Source organism: Lactuca saligna, chromosome 4 (assembly GCF_052625555.1).
Source record: "Lactuca saligna cultivar CGN05327 chromosome 4, ASM5262555v1, whole genome shotgun sequence".
In the NCBI taxonomy this organism is placed as follows: Eukaryota; Viridiplantae; Streptophyta; class Magnoliopsida; order Asterales; family Asteraceae; genus Lactuca; species Lactuca saligna.
This window is the reverse complement of record NC_136420.1, coordinates 170,216,194-170,228,038: the sequence shown is the minus strand read 5'-3', so window position 1 is coordinate 170,228,038 and position 11,845 is coordinate 170,216,194. Positions and strand designations below refer to the sequence as shown.

The 11,845-nt window shown below is 35.0% G+C and overlaps 1 protein-coding gene and 1 non-coding gene across 2 annotated transcripts; both read left to right on the top strand.

The window, feature by feature from the left end:
• Positions 1 to 8,812: 8,812 nt before the first annotated feature.
• LOC145043067 (galactoside 2-alpha-L-fucosyltransferase-like) lies at positions 8,813 to 10,994 on the top strand. The gene is made up of 2 exons (XM_078991603.1): positions 8,813 to 9,335; positions 9,458 to 10,994. The coding sequence occupies exons 1-2, from the start codon at positions 9,086 to 9,088 to the stop codon at positions 10,960 to 10,962; spliced, it is 1,755 nt and encodes a 584-aa protein (XP_078847729.1). The 5' UTR covers positions 8,813 to 9,085; the 3' UTR covers positions 10,963 to 10,994.
• Positions 10,995 to 11,168: 174 nt separating this feature from the next.
• TRNAT-AGU (transfer RNA threonine (anticodon AGU)) lies at positions 11,169 to 11,242 on the top strand. The gene has a single exon. It is a non-coding gene; the product is annotated as a tRNA-Thr (tRNA).
• Positions 11,243 to 11,845: the final 603 nt, after the last annotated feature.

Genomic DNA, 11,845 nt, shown 5'->3' with positions numbered 1-11,845 from the left:
CGGAATCGAAATGGTTGTGTGCTTATTCGCAATTAAAAGTCAAAGGCACTTTCAGAAAAGTCAAAATTGTTGTGAACCTCTCTTACCTGGAATGTTCGGCTCGCACTCGTTATTGCTCAACAACGAACCTAGAACGAACTTGGATTCGTTTGTTAGCACTTGGAACGAATGCCTTGGAAAGAAAGAGGGGAAAGCGAACTTGTGGTTCGGATTGGCTAATGTTTAGCTCTTTGTTCGCATCGTGATGCTTGATTTCACTTTTATATCAATGGATTTGGAACGTACCTGGAACGAGCTTGAGTTCAGTTGGTAGCTCTTGGAACGAAAGAATGGAGATTCGCCTTGGGGTAATGCTGATGAATTAGGACCGAACCTGGAACAACAAACTTGGGTTCGCTTGTTAATGGTTGGAGCGAACGGAGGAAGGACCGAAAGCGAAAGGAGTTTCGCCTGATGAAGCTTAAAATGGAAATGGAAACGAACGGTTGGGCTCGCTTCAGGTGAATAATTCACGATCTTGGAACGAACTTAGATTCTGTCGCATCAGGGTGCTCGGAAGTCATAACGAAAGGCATTGATTGAAATATTGTTTGTGGGTTCGTATGCGAAACGTCACCAGACTTCCAGTAGCTTTGTTCATTCATTCAGTCAAATAATTGGGGAAGAGGATAAACATGTTACATTATTAGTCCCTGAAACTTCAGCGAATTGACTCTTTTGGTCCATATACTTTTCATGCCTTGGCAGTTTTGGACCATTTCCAGATTTTGTTACAAATAAAGGGGTTTATTGGTGCATGATTACAATTTCAGCCCCTGAGTTTCTAGCAAGTGACAATTTCAGCCCATTTTTCGAAAAAGTTTACAATTTCAAGGGCTGGTGAACAGTTTTGAATTCTTTAACGCTCATATTTTTTCGTGAACAGAAAAATAAAGATTCCATCAAGTCTTGGCGGTTTGGAAAGTCGTTTTTCGTGATAACGTCAAATTTTCACGATTTTTTCGGATTTTATACTTCATTGTGTATATCTTTTTGTCGCGGGGGAGCTTAGTAAATTTTTATCCATTCAATATCATTCTCATGACCATTTGAAGGCTTTATAATCATGTTTTTGATTATAAATCGGGGGAGAATTTGGTATGGCCATTCGAAATTGGATTTGTGACTTTTCAAAGTTGAAGATTTTTGATAAAGCTTATGGTAGAATTATGAAGGTAGCTTTTACAGTGGAAGTTCTTCATCGAGCTCTGCTAAAGCTTTTACAGAGAAGTATCCTTACAGCGGAAGTTCTTTATCGAGCTCTGCTAAGGACTTGTTATATCTCCAACTTCTTGTATTTTCTCGATCAAGTGGCATTACGAATCATAAAGTTTGGGTTGTTACATGATATTTTTTGATGGCTTATATCATTAGCTTATTTGAAGATCATTGTGACTTGGAGGGGGAGCTCTTCAAAGACAAGAAGTGATTCGGTTTCTTTGTTCTGAATTGGGTTTTTATGGCGGGTTTGGTTTTCATGAAGATTCTTTGGGATTACATTCGAAAATGAAGTTTAAAGACATTACTTCAGTGCCTGATTTATATATCCTAGAGCCCGTGTTTGAAGACTATTGAAGAATCAAGATTCGTGGATTGCTTCATATATTCCTCGTTGCAGATCTTTTTATTTGCTAGATGCTTGTTTTGGAAGTTAAAGCATTGTCATCCATTCCATACTTTGAGGGGGAGATTGTAGGGTTTCAAAGCACTCCATAGATGATGGCAATGGGCCCCTTTGACGAATTCTAGGTCAAAAGCCCAAGACTTGTCTTTTCCTTATAAATAGTCATGTATTATTCACAATTAGGGTTAAGAGAGTGAGGCAAAATGTAGCCGCCACGTTGTGAGGTTTCTTGTAGAGTTAGATTCTTATTTTCTTAAGTGTAATTTGTTCCTCACAATTCAATAAATCGAGTGATCATTCGACATAATCTTCATATTTGTGTTTGTTCTTATTTTCCGCATCTTGTTCATCAAATCTCAATTAGGGTTTTAATCCCAACACATTTTGACTATCACTTCTGAACAAGAGTTGCCTCCTTACAGATTATGTCAATATGGTCCTTCCAGAATTATCACTATACTTCTAACTGCCCTTGAGCAACCAATCTTTGGTAAACCTTAGATTGTCCTCGACAATTGTTTAATCCTTTTAGTCATATCCAGTTCTAAGCCTTTTCCATTCTTAATGCCCCAGGCATTTGGAAAATTTTAGAAAGGATGAATATAGCACATGTAATCGATCCTATATCCGAAGCATATGGGACACGATTCATGATGTCTCACATAAAGACTAAACCAGTCTTTTGCTTTAACATTTCCATTTCTATTTGCCATGTTCTCATAATTCAGATTATGAAAAGGGATGCCGTAATCATAATCGAATTTTAGAACGCAAATAATGGACCCATATACAGAATTTCCTTATGTTGAGCCATTCCAACATGAAATTCATATATATATATATATATATATATATATATATATATATATATATATATATATATATATATATATATATATATATATCCTTGACTAAATGATTAAAACCTCACGATCTAAGCTTATAGATTTGAGATGAAGTATAATTTCCTCTCCCTTAATTATAGCAAAACAACTCTTTCCCAGTTGAAACTTTTGTTTTCTATAATTAACATTGCTAACTTGCAATACTTATCATAAATATCATGCTCCCACTAACATGATGATTATTAGCATAACACTTATGCTCCCACTAGCTTTGACATGTACTCAGAAAGCTCGACTTCTAGAAATCAATACTTTATTGACTTTCTTACCAAAGTTCAGATTTCTGATACTAGATTGTTTTGATAAGACTTTATCAAAAACATACACCTTCCCTTAGATAGCACACTTGTGTGTCTAAACAATTATGAAGAGGGATGCCGTAATCATAATGCTTAGACCTTTTTGCCACTTCTCACAAGTCTAGGTTAGTGTGCCGGTAAACCACACACGCTCCACTAACGACTTTGAGAATGCAAACATCACAATTGCTATCTAGCTAAAATCTACTTAGTGAAAGTGTTTCCTCACCATCATTTTCATGAATCGGAGAGAAACCTTATGACACTTAGATTTATATGGTGTATGAGTTCCTACCTATATGAATTTGTCAAAACCATAATCACAAGACAAAGATAATGACAAATCCAAAACCATATGGATTGAACTCAATCTTAATTTCATGCCACCTGGCAGCTCAAGGGCCTGTCATTGCTTCCAAGTTGTTGTGCAACCAATTGAGAACTCTAAGAACTCATATGCAAAGCCAACTTTAATTGGAATGGGCACAGAATATGTCAACACGATAGGTTATAAACCTTAAGTCGTGTGCTAGAGAAGAACTCTAGGTTCTATTCTTGATTAGTTCTTTAGACTTTCAAGACCTTTAAGACTCCCACTGTTCTCTTGACCTATAAGACTCCCTTGTCAAACATCCAAGAGATAGTGTGGATTTTAACCAAGATAAACACTTCACACAATTGGCCTAAGTTGGTCTTTGTTTTATCCAAAACATCACAACTTACCAATTTCAAATGTACAAGAGTAGAAAACTTTTACTCTTACATTTGACACGTGTTTTAAACCTTCTTAAAGACATATCACTCAAAATACAATCTTGGAGTATGACTCTAAGACTTGTATTGGAACGAAGTATGAATCATCTTCTTGATTTAACCATTTCAACAATTCAAGATCCCTTCTTCTTAGTCATAACAATGCACTAAGACTTCCTTAGAGAACTAATTTTGATATGGTTTCTTAATCATTACGATGATCACAAAACTGATACTAAAGTACTCTCCCATCTTTTCATATTTGAGAAACTTTTATCTTTCTGCCTAAGTTGATTCTTCTTATTCGCTCTGCCATACGTTGGAACCTTTTCCTATGTCTCAGAGTTACACTTAAGATTGTAAGTATAATCATATTTACGGAGCTTTAGTAAACTATGATGAATAGTCTTATCAGTATTTTGTGGTGGACTTAATCAGTGCACATGACTATGTACTCGATCCCTTAGTCCATTACTTGACTCACACATCCATGTGAATAAGTAGTTAGTCTTAATTTTCCAATACTTGAAAGTTCTCATTCATCATGTTATACAACTTGCATGATTCCAAGTTCCGGTCCAATTGTAACTTGGGTGATGAGAATCTTTCCTTATTTGGTAAATTTAGACATTACCACAAATGAAGGAATCAATTTCATATTTCCACTCTTGCTATTAATGGAATCACATAGGCAACAATTTTTCCTCAAATGCCATTGTAAGGATATTTTAAAATAACTAAAATCAAAAAAATTTCTTTTATTTTAAAACTATGCGGAAAAACTTATCCTTACAATCCATATGAAAACTTGTTGTTATCTATTCCTAAGCAATATCTCATAACTCCTAAGAAGTAGCTCAAGAATCCGATTTTCAAACTACGCGATAGAAATCCATCTATGCGATCAGATTCAGCATATTCTTTCTTTGAGTTCCTTTACTTTTCTTTGATTCTTAAAACATTACCATGTGACCCAGTCACATAATGTATCAAGAATCTCAGAATAGAAACTTAACAGAGTTAGATAGTGGACTTTACCTGAAGTAGAGTCAAACTTATTGACTTTAACATCCTTAGGTAAATTTGGCAGCTTCACAACTAATGACCGTTCCCTTGGCAATATAAACATATGGACCCTTTGATAATGGTGCACGGAACTATTACAGACTTAGCTTTTTCTCTTTACCATTTGGTCAACCTAGTTGACTATGGTCAATCCCTTTCCTTGGGAAGAGAATGCTTTTTCTGTATTTCCTGTGTCACTATTGTCAATGTCCATCAAGTTTTGAGGAGGTTGATCTTAACAAATAAATAAGATCATTAAGGGTCTTGTCATAGTCTGTTTCATAGGTGTTCCAAAAGAACTCACTATGTGACTTAGAAAGTAGTTGAACCACCAACTTTCTCAAGACTTTGACACCCTTCTCTCCCGGCTTGTCAATATGTGACTACATCTCCAAGATGTGATCACACCTAGACCTTGCCTTGCCAATAGGGTTTGAGTGACTTTGAACTTGTGGGTTGGGAGAATAATTTGAGGAGGTGAAAGAAGTATGATTTCCATGGGACATCATCTTCATTTAGGAAAGCTTGTTTCAAGAGATTTGGGAAGATCATAAATGTCTAAACCAGACATGTTTTGGGAGATATTCAAGATAGTTGATTTAAAGTCCTTAATATGACACCCAATATGAAATATTAAGGCTAGGACCCAACAAACTATTTTTATAACTTAGAAGAGGTATGCCGTAATCCAAGCTATAAAATATTTGAAGGTAGGTGAATGACGATTCACCAATTTCCACCAAGATAAACGAAATGTATTATTAGGTTTTAATTGGATTTGAAACTCCTAGATCTTTGAGATTCATTGAACTGTTCAATGGCATGTTTCAATCTCGAGTGTGCCCTTCAGGGTTTTGTGACTGGGATGCCGAGGATCACAAAACAAGGTGTGAATTAACCATGCAAATTACTTGGTACCCTTAATAAATTACCCCTCAATCGATGTGCCGGTTAACCACACACGCTCCATCGATACTATGATAAATATTAAGTCACCCTTTACCTACCTTGTTAAGTCCAAGTTAGTGTGCCGGTTAACCACACACGCTCCACTAACGACTTAGACAAAGTGTAAAGTGTAATTTCATGCATTAGCACCTTATTCACATTTTCCTAAGTAACTAAGATTGGGAATTATTAAGAGTTTAGTTACTTAGTATTTATCATTAATACTTTTAATGAAGGGAGAATTCTAATCCTGTCAAACCCGTTCGGCTAACGACCCTCCACTAGTCAAGCAAGCGGTGGGTGAGAGTGGACACCCATTAAGTTGCCATTTTATAGGCAACAACCTTATACCCACCTTATAGACCGACTTCGTGAATGAGACGTACTAGCGGTAAGACTGACTTTACTCTTATACATATATATATATATATATATATATATATATATATATATATATATATATATATATATATATATATATATATATATATATATATATATATATATTGTTAACTTATAATATTATAAATTATAAGGGTTGAATTTTAACTTTTAAAATTCTAAGGGCTAACTTGGAATTAAAGTATTCATAAGAGAAAACTTTACGAATTCCAAAACTTGAGGGCAAGTTTTGAAACTATTCAAAACTAATTAATTCCGTAACTTATGTGTTTAAAGTAGTTTTAATCCAAAAACTCTTCAAGTTCCATAACCCGAGGACAAGTTATGGAAGACTTTAAACTAATAAAAGAATTAACTTTTCTTTATTTTATAACTTATGAAATTAATTAAGGTTACATTTTTTTTATTATTATTTTTTATTTAATGAAGAGACTCTTGGTCCTCCATAACTTGAGGACAAATTATGGAGTCATAACTCCAATTAATTAGAACTAGACTCTTCATTTTGTAACCTTTGCCAACTTTTATGAGTTTTATGAAACTTAAATGTGACTTTTCATATAACTTGAGGATAAGTTACAAAAACACATTTTAGAATCAACTCTTAGATTAATTTGGATTGAAAACAACTTTTTCACTCAACTTTTCTATTAATCTAAGCAACTCATAAGAACAAGATAATTCAAATCAAACTTTTTCATGTAATTAGTCTAAACTTTAAACTAATACAAAACATGAATCTATTGAAAATTATCTTTGAAATTGGATTAGCATGAACATTACCACATCAAAAACAAGTTTATAAGTTCAAAAACATCTTAGGGTAATGTTCCTAGTCCAATTCCAGCCAAAAAGGTCAAATTTATGCTGTCTGGGGGTCCAACTCGTCGAGTGCACTAACCAACTCGGCGAGTTGGATGCTTTTTGCCTTGGACTCGTCGAGTCCCTTCATGGACTCGGCGAGTCTGCTGGGCAGACAGCTTCAAAACTCGATTTTTTCAGCTCCATTTGCAAGTATAACAAGAAAACAAGCCTAGGCTCTGATACCACTGTTGGGTTATGAGCATTCTAACACTCCTAAGTGTACATGCAACCCTAAATACCTTGGATCTATGTTTTCTCTATTATACATGCAAATATGAACATCCAAGGTATTATCCTAATCTAGCATACAAAACTATCAATATAACAAGATAAAATACATACCTCTTTGATGTAGAATGTCTTCATGAAGCTTGAGTGCATAGTGCCCCAAGTGTGACACCTCAAATGGTTCACACAACACCAAATACACATGGAATAACTTGAGAGAATTCTACACTTCATGAAAATCGGCTAGCCCTCTCTAGAATAACCCTAATTGACATGACCTTCCATTTCCTTGGATCCATGGGTTCAAATACACCATGGAGCATCATATGGGTTTTGGCCCAACTAGATAATCCATGGAGCATTAGCCCACTATACACGTATGGATGATTTACACAATCAACCCATATATTTAATTAGTCTTCTTTTGATCACTTAATTAATCCTAGATTAATTCTTGATCAATACTAATTAAATAATCTTATTATTCTTATTATTAATATACTAGAACTTATAATATATTAATAACCATAAGTGTCTTATTTCTCTCATTATAGTCTATCCAAGTGCATGATGCCATGCAATCCAAATGGACCATGCCGGGTCGGGTCAAGTATTACCAATTATAGTTATGGACTTAGACATTAATCCAACAGCCAAATGAGGTAGTAGGGAGAATGATGTCAAAGATTTTATGGTTTGCTCGAATCGATGAGAAATTTCAGGGGTTGACTCGCTGAAAAAGATGGTTGAAATTACACCTTTTACTTCATGATATTCCAATCTTGATTTGGGTTGGAATTCAAAGATTTAACATTTGATATAGGATTTTCATTCTAAGTGTTGAAGATAATTATAACAAAGAGTAAGAAGCATTACCTTTGACTAGCACGTGCTGAGATTGTTGTGTGCCTTCTATACCTTCCATATCGTCTGCTTCAATTGCATAAAAGAAGTGTTCCATTTTGACTACCTAGCTTTGTAATCAAATAAAAGATGCGATTGAAGATTAGTTTCAGAAATAATCTTGTTCCTCATTTATTCTTATAAGTTGATAGAAATCTGCTAAGTTAGTTTCTGATTTATAACCTTCAATTTTGAAACTTGATTAAAATGTGTTGATTGTATGTGATGGCATAAAAAGAAGGGAAAATGAAAGTAGAAGCCGGAAGAGGAGTACATTTGGGGAAATTCACTTTGGTGTTTTGAACGGAAAAATCGATTGGGTAGGACTTAAAGAATGTCACGTAGTAAAAATCTACTTATTTATTACATTATAAGATTTACATATAATTATTCCAAATTTCAATGGTCCAGTTTATTTACTAACTTACTCAAATAATATTGATATATCAAATAGATGAAGCAGCATAAAAAGTAGCATCACCTGCATATATTTTTCAATTTTTGGAATTTTATTTTTTCTAATATTTTTTCTATATGAATTTTTTTAATAAAAATTAGTTATCATTAATACAAAGAGTGAGAAGACAACTTTTTTATATGATAACATAATATTATGCATGATATTTTATTAAAAATTTTGGGCTTGTAAACGTCTTGAGGATTTGAAAATACTATGGAATGTTAAAAAATTTGGGGTTGTAATTTTTGTTTCGTGAAATTCATCTCTTCTTTTGGGCTCAAGCCCTAACTCCCAAGATATCGACCCAAATTCCACGAATCAAATTCGATTATCGAACGTGTCACCGACAATCTATTTCCTCTGATGCCGATGCATCGAACACTCACCGTCAAACCCAAATATTGTCGATTCGTAGTACCATAAAACAACTACAATCGGAATCAACTCCTCCGATTCATCAACAAAAACACACACTTCCACCTTTTCCACACACTTCATCAATTCAAACTATTTGCTCTACAAAACGAAGCCACTGATTATAAGTCTGCAGTTTTGACTTCATTGCTCACCGTTCTTCTCGCACCTGTAGCCAGATATGAGAAGATTGAACAAAAATTACGGCGATCCACCCAAGTTTTCCGATCTCGGAGGCGGCGATATATCCCGGGATCAACAGACGAGATTTGGGCTAAATCCCTTGAAATTACTGGGGTGTTTTGTTGTTTGCTTGATGGGTCTTTCAGTTTTGTTCTCAATTTCTATAATTTTGAAGGATTCTTCACCAAATAGCATCTGGGCAGTTGCTGATGCTCGAGTTCTTGATAATGATATAGCATCTCCCAGAGGTATTAATGAACATTCATTTCTATCACTTCCTTCTGCATTATTACATTATCTTTGAATTTAATGATCAAATCCAAGTATATCATACAGTTTTCTTATTTTAGATATCTTTTGTGTGTAATAGATTTTGGTCAAGAAGATGATCCAATGGAGTCGTTTGTGAAGCACAAAAAGAAGCTACATTCTGCAGGATTTGAGCACGAAGACAAGCTGCTTGGTGGGCTTCTTTCCAGTCGATTAGATCAAGATTCTTGCCTCAGTAGATACGAATCAGCTTCATATCGTAAAGAATCACCTTATAAACCTTCTTCTTTTCTAATCTCGAAGCTACGAAGATATGAAGCTCTTCATAAACGTTGTGGACCTTACACAGAATCATACAACAAAACTGTAGGAAAACTAAAATCAAATGGTATGATCGAAGAAGAAGCTTCAGATTGCAAGTATCTGATCTGGGTTTCGTTCAGTGGACTCGGGAACAGAATCTTGACTTTGGGTTCGGCTTTTCTTTACGCCCTTTTAACAGATCGAGTCTTACTTATTGATCGAGGAGTTGACATGGATGATCTCTTCTGCGAACCTTTCCCTGAAGTCTCATGGCTACTCCCTCTCGATTTCCCAATCTATGATCAATTCAAAACCTTGAATCAGAAATCTCCTGAGTGTTTCGGTAGTATAGTATCAAACAATTCATCGTCGTCATCATCTTCATCATCAGGGTATGTGTATCTTCATCTGGTTCACGATTACGATGCTAATGACAAGCTTTTCTTCTGCGATCAAGATCAAAGCTTTCTTAAAAACATTCCATGGGTAATCATGAAATCCGACAACTACTTCATCCCATCTCTTTTCCTAATGCCATCATTCGAACAAGAACTACTCACCCTCTTCCCAGATCAACAAACGGTTTTCCATTTTTTAGGTAGATATCTGTTCTTCCCAAGAAATCCAATCTGGGGTCTCATAACACGATACTACGACTCATATCTATCACAAGCAGATGAAAAAATCGGCATCCAAGTGAGAGTTTTTGACACGAGACCCGGCCCATTTCAATACGTACTCGATCAAATCCTCTCATGTTCTTTACACAACAACTTTCTTCCAGAAATCAAACAAAACGAATCTTCTGTGACACCAAAAAACCAAATCTCAAAAGCTGTTATGTTAACATCTTTAAGCTCGGGGTACTTTGAGAAGATAAGAGACATGTATTGGGAGAATCCGACTGTAACAGGAGAAGTGATTCAAGTTTTTCAACCGAGTCATGAAGGGTATCAACAAACGGGGAAGAAGATGCATAACAGGAAAGCATGGGCAGAAATGTACTTACTGAGTTTAACAGATAAGTTGATTACGAGTTCATGGTCAACTTTTGGGTATGTAGCTCAAAGTCTTGGAGGATTGAATCCATGGATCTTGAGTAAACCCGAGAATGAAACAACCCCGAATCCAGCTTGCACTAAAGCCATGTCGATTGAGCCTTGCTTTCATGCTCCACCGTTTTTTGATTGCAAAAAGAGAAGTGGGATTGATACTGGTGAAGTTGTTCCTCATGTTCGACATTGTGAGGATATGAGTTGGGGTCTGAAACTTGTTAATCCGATAGGTGTCAATGTAGCTTAGTTTGATTTCAATTTTATGAAATTTTTTGTTTATCTGTGTTTTAGTAGTAGTTATGAGAATATATTTGGGGTTTTGCCCACTTTCGATTTTGTAATGTTATTGGGAATCATATTGTAGGGCTGATTCACAATGAGTTATCTCTAATTTTTCGGGATTGATAATAGTATTTTAGAGTAAAAGGATTTTGAGCATAATCAAAACAACTTGCTTTCATAGCTCAGTTGGTTAGAGCACCCGTTTAGTAAGCGGGAGGTCTTGAGTTCGACTCTCAATGAAAGCAAATTTTTATCCTAGGGACTCAAATTATGAATTTTTTTTTAATTATTTTTTAACTCAGGGACTGAAACTGTAAATATTAGTTTTGGTATCATATTTACTACAAAAATATTTGGCGAACGTATTTTGAATTTTGTTACCTCAGGGACTGAAACTGTGAATTTATTTTTATTTTTTACCTCAGGTACTGCAGCTGTAAGTATTTGTTTTGGTTTCATGTTTACTGTTGTAATCGATATCAAGCCGAGGAACTAAAATATTTGGCGAACGTATTTTGAATTTTGTCTATAATATATCTGTAGGTCGATTGCCATTTGGCAAACATATTTTGAATTATCAATTAACAAAAATATATGTTATGATTATAACAAGACAAAACTGTATTTTTGGCCCTTGTGGTTATCCAAAAATATGGATAAGGTGCAAAATGTTTTCAATTTGCATGGTTGGTCCAAAACGTTAAACTTCTTGTGGTTTTGGTCTCTAGACTTAACTCGCGTCCATTTCTTTCCGTTTAGTGTAGCATGTGCCCTCTATGTGAGGGTAATTTTGTCTTTTCATCTACTGGTTATGTGGTTTGAAAACTCCTTTAAGACCTAACCCACAG